The following is a 23,956-nucleotide window of genomic DNA, read 5'->3' as shown; positions in this document are numbered from 1 at the left end:
GGTGGGCCTATACAGACCACACACTGTAGAGTGATCGAAGTGGGCCCAGACAGACCACACCCTGTAGTGTGATCGAAGTGGGCCCAGACAGACCACACCCAGTAGTGTGATCAAGGTGGGCCCAGACAGACCACAACCTGTAGTGTGATCAAGGTGGGCACAGACAGACCACACCCTGTAGAGTGATCAAGGTGGGCCTAGACAGACCACACCCTGTAGAGTGATCGAAGTGGGCCCAGACAGACCACACCCAGTAGTGTGATCAAGGTGGGCCCAGACAGACCACACCCTGTAGAGTGATCGAAGTGGGCCCAGACAGACCACACCGTGTAGTATGATCAAGGTGGGCCTATACAGACCACACCCTGTAGAGTGATCGAAGTGGGCCCAGACAGACCACACCCTGTAGTGTGATCAAGGTGGGCCCAGACAGACCACACCCTGTAGTGTGATCAAGGTGGGCCCAGACAGACCACACCCTGTAGAGTGATCGAAGTGGGCCCAGACAGACCACAACCTGTGGTGTGATCAAGGTGGGCCTAGACAGACCACACCCTGACATCTTCGGCATGGATCCAAGAAAGTCACCACCTAATCCATTTAGATACACCTAACCACAAAATGATTTATGATACCTTTACAACAGCTGAAGTAGAATCTTTCAAATGCAACTTATTTATGGAACCAGGAAGCGTTGATAACGATGGTTGTGTTGTTGTTGTTGAAGTGTAACAGTATGACCTTGGAGATGTCACACAGGAGGATCACTGTGGGAAGTCGGACACAAAGATCTTCGCGTGCGTGATGTGACGGGAGATGAGACGTGTTCGGGAAAAGTCGCGGTTCTCCAGCTTCATCGTCACCTCGTACTCCGCAGGTCCAAAGAGAGGTTTCAGGAGCTTCAAGAACGCTGGTAACAAGAAATATTACAGTTTAAAATATGAAGTAACCGGTCAAAACACAAATGTCAAAATTTGAAATATTCTTGAAAAACAAATGGCATCCCACAACAAATTAAATGTTTACATCAAATTTTATTTCATTTTGCAAAATATTGTACCACTGCAGTGTATATTGCCTAACAAATATTTCATGTGATCCCTTATTTCCTCAGTATACATTTGTTGCTTAATGGCACACACTGTTAACTGCAATATTCCTGCTACATGTCAACATAATTAAGTCTGATCCAGACAATCCAGTGATTGATATCCATATCAAGAGTGAGTGAGTGAGTTTTAGTTTTACACTGCTTTTAGCAATATTGCACTAGGCTACCCCACTGCCCCATCTTCATTCCAGTGAACCTAGGGGACCCAAGAGGCCCAGGGACAAGGACCCACTTGCACAAAGTGATCTTAGCGCTACAATGATCATAAGCCCCATACTCTAAAAGGCACCAAAGGTTTTCACAGCGCTATGATTAGTTTGTGTAAGTGGGCCCTGGTCCAAGGTATCTCATAATTTATAACAATATTGATGCATCAATAAATTTGTCCTACAGTTGATGCATCAATACTAATTATGAACTCTGATTTCTGAATAAAATTCACTGCTACAGAAATATACACAAAGAACTTAATTAAGCACCCTTTGTATTTTTGCAATGATAGGTTTTCAACACGTACATAAAACTTATCGTGGTGACCACAATGAAAAAACAAAAGTTTTTCTGACCCATATGATCCTTTGACCCATAAAAAGCGACAAAAAGTATTGGAATCCATGTTGATTTTATGATGATAATTGCTCATTTTTAAAATCACTGATTTTCATACAAAACGGTAAACCATGTCTGTACATGTATGGCCCTGGAATGTTTAATGTTGAATTTATTGGTGAATGTGAACATTCAAAATGTCATTTTGCATGTCTTACACGATTCAAGGTCAATACAGAGTGTAACCTAAATGTGACTGTATGATAGCCAGCACTCTCCTCCTCATACCCCCTGTCAGCCTCCTGATCCTCTAAAAGGGCAGTCTACACCATTCCTTGTGTAAAGCAGCTTCCAATTGGGCCAGGTTTTGTACAGGAGGATCCCTTTGTTGCACACGACGACCAATTATGTCCCAGATATGCTCCAAAGGGTTAAGATTGGGACTCATTCAATCGTGAGATATGTCGGGGTGCTTAACTAAGTTCTTTGTGAATACTTATGTAACAATTCCATGTCTGTAACTATTTATCTTTATGCATAAAAAATATCTAACTTTATCATTGATCAATATAAGATGATACAAATGAGATGCTATGAATGCTAAAAGTCCAGTCAATGACACCCCCAGAAGGTACAAACCTTGGTCTCCTTCCACCACTGTCTGGAACAGCCCTTCATCATTGCCGGCGATGATGCGCAGGTCCAGGTTTGGGTAGATGGAGTACCCGATGGTGCGGATGTTGAGGAGGGTGAGGGGTTTATGGACAAACTCCACTTGGGGCAGTGCGAGGAACTGCCATGACACTGTCTTCGTCTTGTTGTAGTGACAGTTAACGTCGGTGGGGACACACGACCGACCACATACCACTCCACCATCATCAGCGATTAGCTCGCTGCGGCTGAAGACAAACAAGGCATTTTCAGCTACATTGGTACAGATATGTTCATGTGTTTTTGTTAATTTGTCTTGCAGGCTTCTACATAGTTCTCTTAAGGGCACTTGATATATGCAAGTTACACACACAGATTGGCAATGAAACAAGCTGACTTCCTGACTTGAGTTGAGAACAGTGGTACACTTGTACATGCAATAACAAAGGAGTCAATGCTAGTAGTTACATAATGTTAGTTACAACAGTAGGTTTATACTGACCTTGCACACGGGTGTGAACTGCAAACATGCACATGGTAATACAGTCTTGTCAAACAGAAGTTAAGGTGTTGCTCACATTCACATGCCAGACAAGTGAACTAAATATTCACCACTGTTTTCACCTATATCTTCTCCAAAGTATTCCATAATGTTTTCACCAATGTTCTCACCATGGTATTTACCAATGTATTCACAAGTTTATTCACCAGTGTAATCACAATCTATTCTCCAATGCATTCACAAGTGTATTACCTTGTTATCACCAATGCATTCACAAGTGTATTCACCAATGTCACCACCAATGCATTCACAAGTGTATTCACCAATGTCACCACCAATGCATTCACAAGTGTATTCACCAATGTCACCACCAATGCATTCACAAGTGTATTCACCAATGTCACCACCAATGCATTCACAAGTGTACTCACCAATGCATTCACAAGTGTAGTCACCAATGTCACCACCAATGCATTCACAAGTGTATTCACCAATGCATTCACAAGTGTATTCACCAATGTCACCACCAATGCATTCACAAGTGTATTCACCAATGTCACCACCAATGCATTCACAAGTGTATTCACCAATGTCACCACCAATGCATTCACAAGTGTATTCACCAATGTCACCACCAATGCATTCCAATGTCACCACCAATGCATTCACAAGTGTATTCACCAATGTCACCACCAATGCATTCACAAGTGTATTCACCATGCATTCACCAATGCATTCACAAGTGTATTCATCAATGCATTCACAAGTGTATTCACCAATGTCACCACCAATGCATTCACAAGTGTATTCACCAATGCATTCACAAGTGTATTCACCAATGTCACCACCAATGCATTCACAAGTGTATTCACCAATGTCACCACCAATGCATTCACAAGTGTATTCACCAATGTCATCACTAGTGTATTCAGCAATGTATGTACCAGTGTATTCACTAATGTATTCACCTGTGAATTCACTGATGTCCTCACCGCTGTCAGTTACATAAGTCAGTCACCAACATCTACTGACACACATCATTTCTCCTTTGGCTCATATCACAGACGTAGTTCATAGGAGCACATGACACTTCACCCAACACTTTACACCTTCACTTGGCAAGGTGGCCCATTGAATGAGCGAATGATTTGGGTGAATCCCAAATATACCATATTTCAGTTTGATCAGATTGATTGTTGTTTAATGCCACACTCAGCAATATTCTAGCTATAAGGCGGCAGTCTGTAAATAATCAAGTCTAGACCAGACAATCCAGTGATCAACACCACGAGCATTGTACTACGCAACTGGGATACAATGACATGTGTCAACAAAGTCAGCGAACCTGACCACCCATTCCCGTTAGTCGCCTTTTACGACAAGCACGGGTTACTGAAGATCAATTCTAACCCAGATCTTCACAGGTAGAGATTCTTTGGCATCCATGTTAAAACACCGCTGTAAAATTTGTAAAACTGGTGTAAAACACACAGGTGTAAAACCTCACAGGTGTAAAACCACACAGGTGTAAAACCTCACTGCTGTACGTAAAACCTCACAGGTGTAAAGCCTGACTCATATACATGTACTTCATACAATTTCTCTCATTCTTCTTCTCAGCAAATAAATCAAAACATCAATATATAAATAGTTTATTGAAGAATATGATACATGATTATCAAATTATTCCAAATTAGCTCAAACTTGTCGTTTACTGATTCAATCATATTTGTCACCGGATGAATAGCATTATGATACCTGTACATGCAAAATGAATAATGATATACAAATGTTAGGCAAGACACTTTATTTCCTAAATGCTGATCCCACAAAACATGCTGAAACTTATGCATATACTATAGGATAAACTACAAGGTCTCAAGCTAACACTGGTTGCCTGGCAACATATTCTGATAACATTAATTTTACAGACAAAAGAAAACTTCTGAAATATCCTTTTTTCCTCTTTTTCAACCCTCATGAATATCATATATTTCTTCACAACTAAGGCCAGACCAATTTTATTTCTTGTTTTACGGATCCACCGGTCGTAAATTTCAAGAATAATAAAAAAAAATTGTAAAAGATTTCAAGCTCAAAAAATACAATCCTAATGTTTTCATTGGCAAAAATGTAAACTTACAAACAAATGTTTTTTAAATTGTATTTTGCCCAAAATGCACATCATAAATTGCCCAAAGTAAAATACTTCTAGTTTTTAGAAGGAATATTACTTTGACTGGTGATTATATACAAAAAAATTCTCTCCTGCCTTTAGGTTTCCTGAGGACAAAAATGCGTAAAACAAGAAATAAATTTGGTCCGGCCTAAGAACGAAATGAACCAAGAAATATATAGTTATACCTTGTTGTAACATTAAAGAATCATATGTGGACCATACACCAGATCCAAAATAACACCTGAAGTGCCTGGGATATGACACAACAGACACTGGTACACAGAATACTGCCATATAGTACAGAGTGTCTGAAAACAACTATCAGAATCCTATATCATACACAAATCCGCACAAAGTCCTGGCCAACAGAATGCTGGTTATATCGGAATGATGGCTATATCGGAATGGTTATTGGGCAACTGGTACTAATCTCTAATGCCTAGGCAACGGAAGCTGATATTTAACCAAAACTCTATAACATTCATTCACTGTTTTAAACAATATGTTTGTTTTTTAAATCTTTAGATAGTCATATTAGAAACTATTTTTTTTCAAGAATTTTCCTGACCATGTATACATAATTAAATACATTAAATACTGATAAATATATTTTCAGCAGTAACCAAGCCTTTAGTTGAAAATGAATTGGGGGACAATTACATCAGCATGAAAGAAACTGTCAGCAAAATGTACCCTCCTAATTTCTTAATTGTTTCATATTATCAGATCTATTTAAATATTTTTGCATTAATTGTAATTGTAAAAGAAAGTCAGAAAATAAAAAGTGAAGATCAAATATTCAGTGAAAATCAACATAATAATATAGAGCATGGATTATTCAACCAGACCTTCTTTTGGTAAAATACTGCTTGAAATTTGAAATTTGAAAATTTAAATAGAATTACTAAAAAATCAAAGTTTAGAATGATCTTCTCATACTGAATCTCAAAAATGAATATATTTTACCTTTAGAAATATGTTTATGCTCCCCAATAAAACCATTTTCGGATACCATTAGAGCAAACTTTCATCCTCATGAAATGGGTCTGTATGTTCAAATGGTCTGTATGTTCAAATGGTCTGTATGTTCAAATGGTCTGTATGTTCAAGTGGTCTGTATGTTCAAATGGTCTGTATGTTCAAATGGTCTGTATGTTCAAATGGTCTGTATGTTCAAATGATCTGTATGTTGACAATTTCTGCTTAGATGGCTGACAAATATTCCTGGAAACCTCGTTCTGACTTCACAATCACTGGATCAGCAATACCGATTATTTTATATAGAAGAATAAACAGCAAGTTAAGCCACATTGTCGTCTGTGATAAACAAATGCAGACGTGATTCAGCGTAACCTTCAAACCCCTTGGTAAGGTCGTTGATCCTCATCCGGAGCTGAAGCACAACGTCTTGCGGACCTTGTATTCGTTGTATGAGGCTGACAACAGCCTGGTTGGAGCTTTCCTCAAGCGAGAAATATGCGTCCGTGGCTTTGGGGATTCCACTCTGACGGGGTTCGGCCGAAATGATGGTCAGTTCCCAGGCGTAGAACTTCTCCTGGTCGTTGGCGCCGGTCATTGAGAAGAGGGCTGCGGGGATGATGACATTGGTGGGGAAGGTGAGGAAGTTGTAGGAGAGGGACAGGAGCCCGTCCAGACATCGGCGGCAAGTCTTGGATCTCTTCTTGCAGCGGAAACTGTAAGTGAATGTCAGTATGCATGGAGGGTGTTAGACAACATGGGGGGACTGCAAGCAGCTACACTACACTTCAGACTGGAGAAGCAGATCACATGGAAGAGCACACAACCTGTTGTTTCCTGACACCTTAAATGTAACTGTGCCCTCGGCCACGTTACTTCACGACTTGGGTATTAAGTGGGGAACCCCTTTTTTCCAACACCTTACATGTAAAATGCACCCATGGATATTATATTCTTTCCACTTTTTTCAAAATCCTGGAACTTCCTCTACCATGCAAATTTGCTGTTGCAGTGAGTGAGTGAGTTGCATTTGACACCGCTTTTAGCAATATTCCAGCAATATTACGGCTGGGGGGGACACCAGAAATAGGCTTCACGCATTGTACCCATGTGGGGAATTGAACCTAGGTCTTCGGCCTGACGAGCAAACGCTTTAACCACTTGGCTACCTCATCGTCCCCGGTAGCTGTGAGAGGTTTTGCAATGTCAAATATTCATTCAGTGTTTCAAAGCCATGGCCAACAGAACTGTATTTTAGGGACACATTTAAGGTAAAAAGTAAGCATTATGTTTGTGAAGATATTAAAGTTACAAGGTAGTGACATGCTCCTGTACTTTTAAAAAGTCATTGCCAGATTTAATATTCAACTTGTTTCTGCAGAAATACTGAGTGAAAAGCCGGTTTTGGTAAATATGAAACAAGAACCTAACTATCCACAATAGTTCTGCAAATCTGCAAGAACAAAATTTTGAATGAAATATTCAAAACACACTGTGGCATTTGCCAACTGTGAACATTTTTTGTGACAAAGTTTCAACTCTTCATCCCATAAACCTTCTATACAGAGTAATGTTCCAAAAGCTGTACAGGTTTTCTAACTGTCTCAGACCCCCCAACCCCCAACTAAATTCTTATTCATTTGAACAAATTACGTCAAGGTAAGGAGCACCATACTAGAATAAGTTCAGGGCCTCCTTTCAGAAAGCACTAAGGTGATCGTAAGTCACTAAGGTAACCTTAGTGCAATGTTAAAGAATGGGAGTTAAGGTTAACCTTAGTAAAGGTAGCTTCATGAAAGGAGACCCATGTCACCAAACTAGAATAAGTTCTGTTTCTTAAGTTTGGCAAGGCCAGAGAACCCTAATATTGCAAGGAAGGAAACATACATGTTGAGCCCAAATACAAACTACTCGTTACATTTTCACAAGCAGTGTTCGCCCTTAACCCTGAAAAGCTGCAGGCCTAAGGACCCAGAACCATAAAAAGTTGTGGGTCCTGATCAGAATGTGTACGCCCTATATTTTAGCTACAATATATGTAATTCCCAGCAAACAAAATGAAAGTTTTGCTGCTAATTGAGATAAAATACTGGAAATTATTGGGGATGAAAAACTTTTTTTTGAACTGTTGGTCATAAGGACCTGCAGAAAACAAAAGCTGTGGGTCCAAGTGGTTTTCAGTCGGGTTCGGGCCTAAGGACGGACGTTAATTTCAATGCTGTTAACAAACACTTTGAGTAATGTCATTGATATCATTTTCAAAATAGCTGGTGTGGTGGTCATATTGAAAATCAATTTGATACCCGAACAAACTGGGGGTGTCATCATTGGTATGACCAACCATGTGAACCCTCAGCGTCACTGGCCCAGTAGTTTCTGCAAAGATGTTTGAATGACTCGTGTACGTATTTTACATTATAGCCACTGGCATGAAGATGTCTTCAACAATCAATGTACTGTACAAGTTGACCATCACATTCACAAAGTTCTTAATGATAGATGGTTTTACGACAGCCTTATCAAAATCCAATAGTAATACCTTGAATAAACTTCATACCCCTACAGTCACAAAATTCACAAAAAGTCACGTTGAATTCATCAACCCTCTCAGAAATGAAGTCAGAAAATGTAACACATCTATGTCTGCCAGCTAAAGACCAGGGTGCCGTTGTACAAAACGATCTTAGCTCTAAGGTGACTGTATCTCCCATACCTTAACATAGACTTAAGGTAGTCTTAGCACTAAGGTTGTTTTGTACAATGGGACCCTGTACACAAGAACATTAACTCCCATGATCAGGTGAGCTAAGAACAAGACCTTTGGCAGTCATTGCCGCCAACTACAAATATATGTTTGACTGCTGGTGCATTCATGTCTCAAACTTCCATCAAATATATTTTCAGGGTGCTTCAGTCAACAATTCCATTTGTCTTCTGGCTTCTCCACCCATTTCTGAACTTTGTTATTTATTACCCAAAAAACACAGCTGTCACATTATCAGACAATTTGCCTCTCATTAATCAGTCTAATACCAGTGGTTGCCTGGTGTAACTGGCCACAAAATTGCCAAAGTGAAAAAGTGTTGCAGGAAGTGCCTGTACCAACATGGCTAAAAGTTCAAAGTATCGTATGTGAGTGAAGGGAGATAACTCTTACATCACAATGATCTCCAAGTTAGCAAACTCTTCTGTTTTCATTGTGATGCTTTGTACTAACTTATATCAACATCTCCATCAAAGCTGTCAGTTAGGTACAACAAACAACACCACTCACAATATGTTAAGGATTAATCAACAACAGAAACACACCATCACACATGCACATATCAATATAACAATAAGTTCTGACGCGGTTTATTTGTTGATCAATGTCACAACATATATAATCATCATTTATCTATTCTCCATGACCAATACTTCATAGCTTTGTGTTTATCAAATTTGTGACTTACCTGTTTTGCCGCCCGCCTGATGGAATCTTGACAAACCCATCTGGACATCGCACAAGAGGACACTTGAAGCCGCCACGGACGTTGACACAAAACTCATCCCTGTTGCGACATGTAGCCACACCAGTCTTACACTCGTCAATATCTGGGACACAAAAAAAAACACCATGTACAATACTTCTGTGTGTTCTTTGCCTTTAGAAATGAACCAAAACGAAATCAGTCAATATGGAACTTTCAAACCCAAACTTCAGCAACATTACATCATCAATACTTCACAGCTTTAGCATACACTACATTCCTCTATCAACTGTCCAGGTTACCTAAAATGTTGTATACACTTAAGGGTTAATTATTTCATTTACATGTCATCTAAACGGACTGGACTCAACGCTATATCACGGTTGTCTCCAAAGAAATGGGTTCTTTAAGTTGTCGGGTAGACTAACATCAAGTCTCAGAAATGAACAGAAAATTTGAATTATACAGAACAAACGGTTCATGAATTATTATCATAAAACATATTAAATGATTTCCAGAGACTTCCTTCATTAACTGTTGTAATGTAGACTTGCCACATATTCTAGACTTGCATGGGCCTTCCTGGATATATTTGGTACAGGATCTGTATGACAGACTAGTTGTCTAGGTGAGTCTTACCTTCACATGACCTTCCATCACCTTTGACCCTCCATCCCTCGGGACACTCGCACCGATATGACCCCTGGAGGTTGATACAACGACCTCCGCACACGCCACCCCTGATACCTCCACGACCTCCTCGACCTCCAAACTGAGTACACTCGTTGATGTCTAAGAAAACCAATTTTATGTTAATGGTATATTCAGGACAAGACTGGGTGAGAGAGTGAATTGAGTTTTTACAATGGTTAGCAATGGTGCAGTCATATCCCAGCAGCCATACATTGTCTGCATAATGATGTCATACAATCCATGATGGCAGAAGTTTCAGTGAGATACACTGACAAAAACAAATAAAGGGTCACAGGAAAATTCAAGCGTTCCTTTATTATTATTCAGTTTTCTTCACCACAGCACTATTCAAAGCTGGTGATAAAAACTGGAAAATATTAAAGGAACGCTTGAATATCCCTGTGATCCTTTATTTGTTTCTCTCAGTATATGTTACATGCATAAATCTACTTTCAGCGGATCTCAGCGTCAATTGGTCAGTGTAATAACCGTCTTATTTTTTCAATGAAAAGATAATTGATAATACTAGTAGATAATTGAATTTCCTTCAAATTAGTCAAAATTGTAATTGTCCTAAGTACAATTTCAGTGAGGGTGTGAGTGTAAGTACCCATGAGACTGGGAACTAAAGACATTCTATGTATGGCAACAATTGCAGTTTCAACTTCAATTTTTTAGATTTACTTCAGAATACTATGAGAGGATTAAAAGAATGCATAGATTGTAGGAATCAGCCCGACCTTCACACAGTCTCTTGTCCTCCGCCAGCTGGAAGCCACGGTTACAGGAGCAGAAGTAGGAGCCGATGACGTTCACGCAGCTGTGGTGGCAGATGTTGGGGGTCTGACACTCATCGATGTCTGAAATAACGGAATATACAATGTTCAAGACACTATTCAATGTTGGAAATAACGTCACATAACTCTTTAAGGCACTCTGCAATGTCAGAAACATGTAACACTGTATAATACACTGTTGGAAGAGTAAGTGAGTTTGGTTTTACACTGCTTTTAGCAATATTCCAGCAATATCACAACGGGGAACACCAGAAATGGGCTTCACACATTGTACCCATGTGGGGAATCAAACCCGGGTCTTCGGGGTGACGAGTAGTGGTGTTCCGATTAATTGTAATATAATCGAAGATTGATCGCAGTGACCAAACAACCAAGCAATCGATCACATTTTCTCATAATCGAACATAAACGATTTTTTAACTACTTTTTTTAGTCTTTGAAATACTTAACAATGAAACATATCGTTGAAGTGTCAGGGCCTGAAAACGTGTTTAATTCTTAAAACTCACTTCACTAACTGAAAAGCAATGACTGAATATTTCTTGAAGACTCCAGGAAGTTTATGTTCATGATATATAAGTCATCACTTTAAAGTAGCATGTTGCATCATGTTATACATATCTGCAATAACAACCTGGATAGGAAAATCTGAAAAATGACGCTAACCAATTTTTTTCGATGATTGTTCGTTGGTAATGAAGCAATCATCAATTGTGAGATTTCAACCAATTCCCAACACTAGTGACGAGTGGACACTTTTACTGTTGGAAAACTACTGACCACATAGTAGACCACTGACCTGAGCAGCTTCCCTGGCCGTCGCCCTGCAGACCCTCCTTGCATTGGCAGGTGTAGCTACCAGGGGTGTTGGAACACCGAGAGTTGGAGGGGCAGATGGCCGCACCGTACGCACACTCGTCCACATCTGACAACAGGAAGTGAGACAATACTCAACAATCAACAAACATAGATCCATGCAATATATCCAAAAATAAAACCTCCATTACAACTGTAATAAAAAAACGCCTCTATAGTCATATACTTGCTATAAAAATGAAAGGCAAGTCTATCTTAGATACATTACAAGTTGTGTGGAAAATATGACAGTGTGACATAGCTGAAAGCTTTGCTGCACCACTAACACCAATCAAATGAAGTAGTGAGTGAGGTTTTACGTGCTTTTAGCAATATTCCAGCAATAACACAGCGGGGACACCAGTAATGGGCTTCACACATTGTACCCATGTGGGGGATCGAACCCGGTCTTCGGCCTGACGAGCAAACGCTTTAACCACTAGGCTACCCCACAACCTCTCAAAGTGAAGTAGCATTCAAAGACAAACAATCCTTTTTCATTATTTCAACATTCCAACAAATAGTTGTTTTCCTTCAAGTTTGCTTTTTGGAGTGGTGTAAGTCTTAAAACGTAAGGAAAATGTTTTTGTCCAAAAATGACCTCATACACTTTTCTTATTATGTGATGATATTTCAACTACCTGTTGACACACTGACATTTGTCTGACTCCATCAGTATCCAGCATTAAGTTACAGCATTATAGGACTGTATTAGAAAGCACACCAGATAAAAATTACAATCTATTTTAAAGTATCAAGTAACAGTGATAGTGTCTGACATGTAACAGGTTTAACTGACTATGTCCACGGTATGTGATGTTGTACTGACCGGTGCATCTGCCGCCGGCGCTGGTACGGTATCCACGAGGACACTGACAGAAGTAACTCCCCTGTCTGTTGACACACTGCTGGTCCGCCCCACATCGGTGAGTTGATTTCTCGCACTCATCAATGTCTGCCAACAGATGAAGGTCACAGCGATTCAAATAAAACACTGCTACTTCTTGTTCATGTCTTCCTACTTCAGGCCACACAAATTTAGTTATTTGTTTAATTGATCCATGCAACTCACATTTTAGCCATTCTCAATAATACATACATAACTTCTGTAGCCTGTCTGTTAACCTTTCATCTCTATATGTATTTATTTACTATTTGCTACATATATTTATTATTTGCTACATAGATATTTCATATTTACATGTTTCTTCACATCAGAAAATTATAATATTTCCCCTTCAAATGAACCAATAAAAGATTGGAAATACCAAATTAGTCTTATGTGATCAAACATTTGTTGCCCCCTGTCTTCAGGTATTTTGGGGAGACAAGAAAATTAATTAACCTGGTCTTATTTTCACGCATGATTCTAAACAAACTATGTGCCATATCAGCTGCAAACGAACAATTCATTTAGAATATGGAATACAAAAGAAACAAGATACAGGAAAGTTCTACGTTTTTACTGAAAAAAAATAACCAAATGTTCCATCTGTACAAAAACATAAAACTACAATATTCAAAGCCATTTAACTACCCTCAGAGTGAGGCCAGCACACAAAATGAGTGATCTAATGTATGTTACATTTTATCACTTTCTGAAAGGCATTGTGCATTCACATACATGTCAGCCATGAGGGCCATCCCCAGTTACACTCTTCAGAGGGGTACACTTAGGATATAAGGCTACCAATGGTCAAACATTCAGTGTAAGCTGTCGAGGCTGGGTGGGTTAGATCTCTGATGAGTGAGTGAGTAAGTTTAGTTTTATGATGCTTTTAGCAATATTTCAGCAATATTACAGCGGGGGACACCAGAAATGGGCTTCACACATTGCACCCATATTGGGAATTGAACCCACTTCTTCAGCGTGACGAGCGAACACTTTCACCACTAGGCCATCCCACCGCCCCGGTTAAGATCTCTGACTTTGACTGACTAAGAGTGTGGGTTTCAGTGGGATTCAACCAAATGAGCACTTTGATTCAACCAAAAGAGTACTAGAATTTGTACTTTACTCTGAAATCCACAACATAATATATGCTAAATTTGACCACTTTCTAAAAGACATTGCATATTCATAATATTGCACTAATTTTGATATTTTCACTCACAGTCTTTATTAGTTGCATGGTGACAATAGAATCATTATTACATCCTGGTTCTTCAAGAAGGGGCTGAATAACAGAAAATCCTTTGCAAGTATAAATATTTTGTTTGGTAGTTAACACTTCACTCAAAGCATGGAACCTTTCTATCTGTCACTTGTCTGAAACATCACATCATATGTTTGTACTGAAACTACCGGGTACCCACCTACACATCGGCCACCTTCTGCAGGTTCAAACCCAGGAGGGCAGTTGAGAGTGCTCCGACAGGTGTAGGAACCAACGTTGTTCACGCACTGCTGGAAGTTCCCACAAATGTTGGGGTATTCCCTGCACTCGTTGAGATCTGCACACATACAACATAACACTCATGTCTTAATCCTTGCATATAAACATTTAGTTTCTGGACTGTGATGCCAAATACAAGAGCAGGTCCCAAATGTCCCTTCTAATAGTTCGTATCAATCATATTCAGTGTGAACAACCAACATAGCATCTGCAAGAACATGTAGATTATATTATGCATTTTCAACATTTGCATACGTCATGTTGCTGTAGAGTATTATTGGAAATGATTCTCACATACCGACACAGTTGCCATTAGGCCCTGGTCTGAAGCCCCTCCGGCAGGAGATCCTTTCACATGCTCCCCGCGCGGGGTTGAAACGGGAACCCTCGGGGCAGGTCTTGGGGACGCAGCGGAAGGAGCCGTTAGTATTCTGACATGCATAGCCACCTCCACAATTATCGATCTTCAGTTCGCACTCGTTGGTGTCTAGAAGGGTAAAAAGATATGGTGTGGATCTCACCATCATGTCAAGTGTCAAGTGTTTATTCTATATGAGTGAGTGAGTCAGTTTAGCTTTACACCGCTTTTAGTAATATTACAGCAATATTGTGGCAGGGAACACCAGAAATGGGCTTCACACATTGTATCCATGCATGGAATCGAACTTGGTTCTTCGTTGTGATGAGTGAACACTTTAACCACTAGGCTACCCCACCGCCCCGTACCTTTAATTACTAGGCTACCCCACCACCCCTTATTCCATAAGAAGGCCACAGGCCCATATACATTATTGAACTACAATTACTTAAGTTTAATAATATTTATCACTTCTTATGTGTGCAATACAAGTATTTAAACAGATGTCTGGTAACATTTTCAATTTTGAAGTCATAAGCGTTTTAAATGTGCTTAAAGACTACCCTGTCTAAAAATGAAAATACTGGTGTTTTAAAGATTTATCAAAATCTATCCATCAGCATATGTTTCCAAAATGTTAATTGTTCCTGCAAACCAGACACTGCATCAGAGGCCAATATCACATCATCCACAAAACAACAACAAATTTTCTAATTTATCCAGGAAGAGCTGAACCAGGTATTTTCAATCGTTATAATACCTACAGATAACTTATTATCAAAAAATGAAAATAGCAAAGGACTTATCATACAACCCTGCCTTACACCTGCCATATAGTCAAAGTAATCAGTGTAGGTATTATTACATAGTACACAAGCTTTTCAAGATGCATAAATGCTCATAAAGGTTCTTAACATTTTACCAAGAAGGCTGATATTTAGCATTCCCAATGTTTATTTCAGTTTACAGAGACAAACAGTTCTCTAAAGATTACAAAAGCTACATACAATTTTTGTTTCCAGCTTTGACACAGCTGCTGTACCAACCAACACATCTCCAGGTGTCTGGGTCTAAGAGTAGCAATTTTCCTCAAAGCTACCTACCAACACATCTCTGGCTCTCTGTGTCGAGGGTGTAGCCCGTTCCGCAGGAGTAGATTCTGCGACAGATGTAGGACCCCACTTTGTTCTCACATCTCTCCCCCGACTGACAGTGGTAGGCCCCCGTAGCGCACTCATTGATGTCTGCAACACAGGAGGCCAGGCATATAGCAACCAAATACTTTGTGATGCACATGTTCTGTAACTTAGATGTATTTAAGGTGGTTAACTTAAGGTTGTTATAAACTTACCTCATGAAGGTGTAGGAATATACTCTGAAACATCGTGTTCCTCATATTACAGAAGTTGACATCAGTTAATGACATCCATCACCCTAAAATGTGTATCACTTCTAAATGCCATCCAAAGACTTAAAACTCAAACTAATTTTCCTTATCGTTTGTTGTGTGCATTTTGATAAAAAAATACACCAAATGAATGGAACCAAACCAAATTCAGTTCGATATATCCATTATCATTACATTCTTTAAAAGTGAACTTTACAGAATCCTCTTTAAACCTGTTGTTTGAGTACTACCAATATGAAAGAAAATTAAATAAATTTGTAAACATTTGTAGAATAAATTGGGGTAGTATTTTAATGAACATTCATCAAAACCTGTGTGACATAACCCATAAACACTGTGAAAATGTTACATAAAGGTTTACTTTATGAGCAACACATATTTCAACACCCCTGGTACAAGATTTCCTATGTTGTTGTTTAATCCTTTAATCAGCAATATTCCAGCTATGTTAATAATCAAGCCTGTAAGTAATCGAGTCTTGACCAGACAACCCAGTGATTGACACACCATGTCATTAGACCATCGGACTGTTGGAGTATGATAACTACACAATATATGGCAATTTATTTCATTGTGTCACCTCTTCCAACAGGCACACGTTGTTGGGACAACTTGTAGTCCAGAATCTCCACAAACATACAGGCTGGTTAGTTACATACAACAGAAAGTTTTTTTACAACTGGACACGATGCATGTCAGTATTAACTAACACTGAAGCACACCATAGTGGACTATCAAACCATGAACTCATTAAAACAATCTGAGTATAGTGACTTTTATGTCGCAGCGCTGTTCATTGTGTAACAATGTTCTGAGTGTAATACATTGTGTATTTAGATCCAGTAAGGGGGTCATAGTGTGCTATATTTATACATGTACTAGATTTAGACAGAAAGATCTGGAACATACTGCATGGTGTGGTTCTAAAGTCTACTGACTCAGAGTGTATTATAAAAGTTTATAGAGAATCTCACCCAAGTCTCTTTTGATATCAAATATATCATCATGAGTTGATAAAGTTACCAAAATCCGAGGCTTGCCGAGGATATATTTACTTTTATCAACGAGTGTTGATATATTTGATATCAGAAGACACGAGGGTGAGATTCTATTTATCATTAAAAATCACTCTTCTTCTGTTTTCAATTACACATGTACATCCCTGAACACGGCACTGCCAAAAGACTTGCAGTGCAGCGATGTCATAGCATTATGACATCATCAGGTTTTTGAGTCATGTAATTGATGACGTCAGGGCATTTTCCAAATCTACTGTCAAAACATCTCACACAAGCAATATTTCCCGTGGAACACAGTTTTGATGATAAATAAGGGAAGCAGGCTATTGCATCTCATTTCACATTACATCTGTAATTACAAGAAGACCAGCATTGTGTACTGATCATTATACAATGCCTAGGCCATTGTTGTACGTTGAATGACTGCCATAAGACTTGCAGTGTAGCAATAACATAGCATTGTGACGTCATCAAGTTCATGCCGTCATAGCATTGTCAGGGCATTGTACAAAATCTACTGTCAATAACTCCTAGACTTGCAGAGCATATCATTGTGACGTCATCTGATCTCACACAAGCAATATCTCCTGTGGAACACAGTTTTGGATGATAAGATACATTTCAATGGAAATGTTGATGAATGGGGCCAACAGATAACACATGTCATGAAAACACATCTATACAAAACAGGAGACGTCACGTAACACGATGGAAGCCATGAGACACTATGGACACAAACAGGAAGACATCACATAATATGCCACTGTTGTCTGTAGATCCACCAACCCAAAGTTACAAGATACATGGCTGATGCACTGTAAGAGAGCACACACTTAGAAAACAGATAACAAATCACATGGACTGTGTTAGCACAACATTAACCACACAGTCAACAACATGTTGCTATTTAACACACAAATGAACTGTTTGTATAGCACATTACTGTCAAGAAAAAATCAAATGTATGCCATGCCATGCTACATGGACACTGCACGCCAGGGAGCCACACAGCCATGCCAGTGTACAGTACCAAGGCACTCTCCCTGCGTCATGTTGTAGTGGTAGCCCTCCACACAGTCACACTTGTACGACCCGTTCAGGTTCACACAGATCTGGTTGTCTCCGTAACAAGAGTGCTGGTAGATTGTACACTCGTCAATGTCTTGAAACAGTAATATACAATCTCTGTCATACTCCCTGTGTAGATGAATGTTGGGAGGGGTGTAATATCACCGAAATATATGTTATATATATCCTGGTACACGTATTTAAACACTTCTTGTCATCAAACAAGTGAAGGACAGTCCCTAAAAACTAACATTACCTGAAACCTCATGGACCTTCCATGTTCAGGACTCATCAAAATCTTATGGGTCAAGTACTTTCCCTGAAAAACAATGTTATTCCATTTGGACTGACTGAGTTTGGTTTTACGCCGCTTTTAGCAATATTCCAGCAATATCACGGCGGGGGACACCAGAAATGGGCTTCACACATTGTACCCATGTGGGGATTCGAACCCGGGTCTTCGGTGTGACGAGCCAACGCTTTAACCACTAGACTACCCCGCAGCCCCTATTCCAGTTGGAAAGAGGCAGACCTAAAACATGGGAAATGACCGAAGAAGCCTCAAGTGATGCAGATCCAGACTTTTCCACTTTGAATAAACTAAGGAACCGACAAACCAGGAAGCCTGGTCAGGGTGAATCTGGGATTTGAACCCATGATCTGGCACACCTAGGGGAGGCAACTCTGTAGTACCTTAAATAATGGGAGCAATGGGCACACAACTTAATAACCCTGGTTTTAAGGAGAGAAGAACTAAACTTTAGCCCAGCAGTAGTTTGGACGCTCACCTTCACATCTGGCAGTGACGCTATTGAATCCATACCCAGGGGCACACTCCATCTCCTGTTCACAGACGCCAGTGGTGGGGTTCTTGGTGTAGCCTGGGGGACAGGTGGAGGGGGTGCATGTGTAACGCCCCATCACATTGATGCACTCCTCATGTCGACCACATCTCGCATAACCAAGCGCACATTCATCAATATCTGCAGGGTACAGGAACACATCCTTATTCAAGTTTAGTTCCAATTAGAGCGAGTGGATTTGAAGATAAACAGATGTACAAATGTTTAAAGCTGGGCACAACTTATAAGCAGGTGTTATATGACTTTTAGAACTGTGATATTAATGTGTAACTATAATGGTTGTGTTGTGGCCACCATGATACATTAGTTGCAAGTGTTGTATAAATGTACAACCATGACAGATGTGTAATAACTGTTGTATAAATGTATAACCATGACAGATGTGTAATAACTGTTGTATAAATGTATAACCATGACAAATGTTTAATAACTGTTGTATAAATGTATAACCATGACAGATGTGTAATAACTGTTGTATAAATGTATAACCATGACATGTGTAATAACTGTTGTATAAATGTATAACCATGACATGTGTAATAACTGTTGTATAAATGTATAACCATGACATGTGTAATAACTGTTGTATAAATGTATAACCATGACAGATGTGTAATAACTGTTGTATAAATGTATAACCATGACAGATGTGTAATAACTGTTGTATAAATGTATAACCATGACAGATGTGTAATAACTGTTGTATAAATATATAACCATGACAGATGTGTAATAACTCATGTATAAATGTATAACCATGACAGATGTGTAATAACTGTTGTATAAATATATAACCATGACAGATGTGTAATAACTCATGTATAAATGTATAACCATGACAGATGTGTAATAACTGTTGTATAAATATATAACCATGACAGATGTGTAATAACTCATGTATAAATGTATAACCATGACAGATGTGTAATAACTGTTGTATAAATGTATAACAATGACAGATGTGTAATAACTGTTGTATAAATATATAACCATGACAGATGTGTAATAACTCATGTATAAATGTATAACCATGACAGATGTGTAATAACTGTTGTATAAATATATAACCATGACAGATGTGTAATAACTCATGTATAAATGTATAACCATGACAGATGTGTAATAACTGTTGTATAAATGTATAACCATGACAGATGTGTAATAACTGTTGTATAAGTGTATAACAATGACAGATGTGTAATAACTGTTGTATACATGAACAGCCATGACAGATGTGATATAATTTTTGTATACATGAACAACCATGACAGATGTGTTATAATTGTTGTATACATGAACAACCATGACGGATGTGTTATAATTGTTGTATACATGAACAACCATGACAGATGTGTTATAATTGTTGTGTAAATGTAAGATCTTGAAGTATGTATTATAATTTGTAAGAAGCAATGCATTTAACGTGATGCTCTCTTGGACTCACGGAGCATGTGGACAATTTCTTGCTGTTGAAGCAATGCATTGGGACTCAGCAGACAAATCTCAGTATAACAGGGGACAATTTCTTTATTTAGAAGCAGTGCTCCCTGGGACTCACCTGAGCATGTGGTCTGATCGCCATTCAGCTCGTAGCCGTCAAAGCAGCTGCACATGACACCGCTAGCATCTTCATCACACTGGTGTTCACAGGGGTTGTTCTCCCCGCAGTTGTAACCCTCTACAGCAACAGTGAGTGAGTTTAGTTTTACGCCAACAGAGGGTGATAACAGGCTTTATCATATACTTATGAATAATATGTACCATTTTGCACATACAATACTGGCTGTCGGCACATGTCCATATTGACCACCCGGGCCGAAAATGGATATCAGCCATATCAGCCTAAGGGCCAAAATCCATATCAGCCGTATTTCCCGGCTACTAAACTGGTATGAATGAATACATGCATATGCTCGAAACTTCAATAGTCAGAGCCTAGTTTATGTTAGAGTTACGTCATTTCATGTGGCATATGATAACAAAGTTATTTCATCACAGTTTCCCTTTCAGTAGTCATATCAGCCCGAGACTACCATATATGTCCTCGGTGGCGAAATAAAAGCTGTCATGTAATAAAATCTTAATATCACATCATCAGTAGAATAACACTGCAGGTAAACAGTATTGATGTAAACTGTACAATATGACATCATTACATGTCTTTTACACCATACCCACCAGTGTATGCCTTTTGAACTGATCATCAGCAATCCTTGCTTGTCATTATTCAAAACTCAGGGGACCAGGTGTTGAGACTCACAGACTTGATTAATATATGTCCTATCCCAATTGCAACATACGTTATATTTGGGATTACACTTTCTTAGTAAAGTACAAATTCTAGTACTTTTCTTGGGTTGAGTCCCATCCGGGATTCGAACCCACACTCTCAGAGTCAGGCACCAAATCACCAGCACACAAAGTCAGACGCCTAGACCGCTCAGACACCGCAACCTCCACAAAAATGGAAGTCGGACAACTGGTAGTCTAGACTGTAGACTTTGTGTACCCCTCTGATAAGACTGTTAATTGGGATGGCTCCCACGGCCGAAAGCTATGTTTACCCAATGCCATTTAGAAAGTGGTCAAATGCAACATATTATATTTGGGATTACAATTTCTTAGTAACGTACAAATTGCAGTTGTATTAAACAACAAAAACAACAAATCAGAGAAACACTCATGCAACAACATGGAATACGGCCACACATAACCTGCCGCGACTGAGCTTAGTGGAAATATACAGAACTAATGGAGATGATTACAAACTTATCTACACATAACCATGCAGACCAAAGAGTTCCAAATACATCACACAACTGTTCCATAGGCAATTATGCTAACACACATTCACACAAAAGTAACATTAACAAAATGACATGACATTAGTACCTTAGTGCCTTACATAAGTACAAACCAAACTGTGAGTCTGTAAACTGAAAAATTCAAATCACATTAGACCAAACCTGATGTACTTACATTATACTATAATAACAGGTTATTCCAAACTGATATGAATTCACTAATGCATGTCAGAGTGGCATCCAAAGGAATTTGTGAACCTCTACAAATGTCAATGAATTTGTCACCAACTGTGAGTCACACAATCTAAATTTGATTTGGACCTTTTTTAATTCCTCTTTTGAATAAGCACATGTGCTTTGTTGCTTTCCCTTGAAGGTCCATGTGGACTTAATCACCTTGGGCATTCTTGAGTCTGCATGTGCGTCCATCAGCGTCCAGGATGTAGCCCTCGCTACACTCACAGCGGAAACTGCCCAGAGTGTTCACACAACGCTGGGAACACAGCTTGTTGGGGAACAGTGCACATTCGTCCTTGTCGTCCTCCCCCTGGTCCCCAATCCCGTTCCCGGGAACACCAGTCCCAGGATCCCCTACAGGCATCATGGTCCGTTAGTAAACACATCAACAAAGGCTTATCAGGCAGGATTAATACTTTAAAACATTGGGCAGAAGTTTTAGTGAAAAATTCCTTTATGCTTTGAAACATATACAGCACAAAAGTAATTAGGGATCATGAGTGTTTTGGGATACTTTTATGATATCCAGTGCTCAGTCTTCACTAAGAAGTAATATATCCCGTAACATTCAAAATCCCTAACTTTTTGTGTCCAATATATAACATGCCACACACTACAGATGTCTAAGAAAGTAAGGTAGCCCTGCTGCCTGTGGCATCACAAACTGAAAAGTTATTGTTTTTTGTGTGAAATTTGTATTGTAACACAGATAAACAATAATTGTGAACATGCAAGGCCTTCTGTTCCCAGCCACTGCATCTGTTGCCATGCCGACGCTCACCTGCTGTTTGGTTCTGTGCTACCTCACGTCCCGAGCAGCACTCCATGAACTTGATGTCACACGGATTCCCATAGGCCGTGCTCTGACAGGACAGACTTGACCTCCGGGCCGTCAGACCCAGCTGACAGCAGTGACAACACTCCTGCAACAAGAAAGAGACATCGTAAACTACAGGGACACCATTCTAAACACACAAGGACATCATCAACAGACACTGTCATTCTAAACACACAAGGACATCATCAACAGACACAGGGACATCATCAACAGTCGGGCATTCTAAACACAAAAGAACATCATCAACAGACAGGCATTCTAAACACACAAGGACATCATCAACAGACAGGGGTATTCTAAACACACAAGGACATCATCAACAGACAGGGCATTCTAAACACACAAGGACATCATCAACAGACAGAGGTATTCTAAACACAGAAGAACATCATCAAAGAGAAGACATCATCAACAACCATTCTAAACACAGAAGAACATCATCATCAACAGACAGGGGTATTCTAAACACACAAGGACATCATCAACAGACAGGGGTATTCTAAACACACAAGGACATCATCAACAGATAGGGGTATTCTAAACACAGAAGAACATCATCAACAGACAGTGGTATTCTAAACACAGAAGGACATCATCAACAGACAGGGTATTCTAAACACACAAGGACATCATCAACAGACAGGGGTATTCTAAACACACAAGGACATCATCAACAGACAGTGGTATTCTTAACACACAAGGACATCATCAACAGACAGGGGTATTCTAAACACACAAGGACATCATCAACAGACAGTGGTATTCTTAAACACACACAACAGACAGGGTATTCTAAACACACAAGGACATCATCAACAGACAGGGGTATTCTAAACACACAAGGACATCATCAACAGACAGGGGTATTCTAAACACACAAGGACATCATCAACAGACAGTGGTATTCTAAACACACAAGGACATCATCAACAGACAGTGGTATTCTAAACACACAAGGACATCATCAACACAGAAGGACACCATCAACAGACAGGGTCATCTGCAACAATACAGACAACAAAGAACTAGGTCATCAAGATGGAGACATCACGAAGAGATCAGGACATCAGAGGCCCAGATAAGCTGACATCCGGTAAAATACGATAGAAAATTCCAATTACGCATTGAAAAATAATTGTTGGCGCATTAATTCACGCTTTTAAAATGTTAGATACGCAAA

At 39.4% G+C, this 23,956-nt stretch overlaps 1 protein-coding gene across 4 annotated transcripts in view; it reads right to left on the bottom strand.

Moving 5' to 3' along the window:
* Positions 1 to 168: 168 nt before the first annotated feature.
* Positions 169 to 23,956, bottom strand: part of LOC124253257 (fibulin-1-like) — a 46,859-nt gene continuing 23,071 nt past the window's right edge. The window contains exons 4-18 of one of the 4 annotated variants that reach the window (XM_046686998.1): positions 22,720 to 22,861; positions 22,098 to 22,292; positions 20,456 to 20,575; positions 18,823 to 19,017; positions 17,997 to 18,128; positions 15,643 to 15,783; positions 14,480 to 14,668; positions 14,102 to 14,239; positions 12,615 to 12,740; positions 11,730 to 11,855; positions 10,874 to 10,993; positions 10,080 to 10,232; positions 9,423 to 9,564; positions 2,300 to 2,559; positions 170 to 910 (exon numbers count right to left, since the gene is read on the bottom strand). In XM_046686998.1, coding sequence (XP_046542954.1) covers positions 765 to 910; positions 2,300 to 2,559; positions 9,423 to 9,564; positions 10,080 to 10,232; positions 10,874 to 10,993; positions 11,730 to 11,855; positions 12,615 to 12,740; positions 14,102 to 14,239; positions 14,480 to 14,668; positions 15,643 to 15,783; positions 17,997 to 18,128; positions 18,823 to 19,017; positions 20,456 to 20,575; positions 22,098 to 22,292; positions 22,720 to 22,861 — 2,325 coding nt within the window. In that variant the 3' untranslated portion in view covers positions 170 to 764. Of the gene's footprint in view, positions 911 to 2,299; positions 2,560 to 6,133; positions 6,687 to 9,422; positions 9,565 to 10,079; positions 10,233 to 10,873; positions 10,994 to 11,729; positions 11,856 to 12,614; positions 12,741 to 14,101; positions 14,240 to 14,479; positions 14,669 to 15,642; positions 15,784 to 17,996; positions 18,129 to 18,822; positions 19,018 to 20,455; positions 20,576 to 22,097; positions 22,293 to 22,719; positions 22,862 to 23,956 lie in introns of those variants that run through there. The other 3 variants (XM_046687001.1, XM_046687000.1, XM_046686999.1) reach the window with 3 other exon arrangements.

Source organism: Haliotis rubra, unplaced genomic scaffold (assembly GCF_003918875.1).
Source record: "Haliotis rubra isolate DU_JTF1 unplaced genomic scaffold, ASM391887v1 Scf537, whole genome shotgun sequence".
In the NCBI taxonomy this organism is placed as follows: Eukaryota; Metazoa; Mollusca; class Gastropoda; order Lepetellida; family Haliotidae; genus Haliotis; species Haliotis rubra.
Note: the sequence above shows the minus strand (reverse complement) of the source record. Positions and strands in the feature narration are given on the sequence as shown.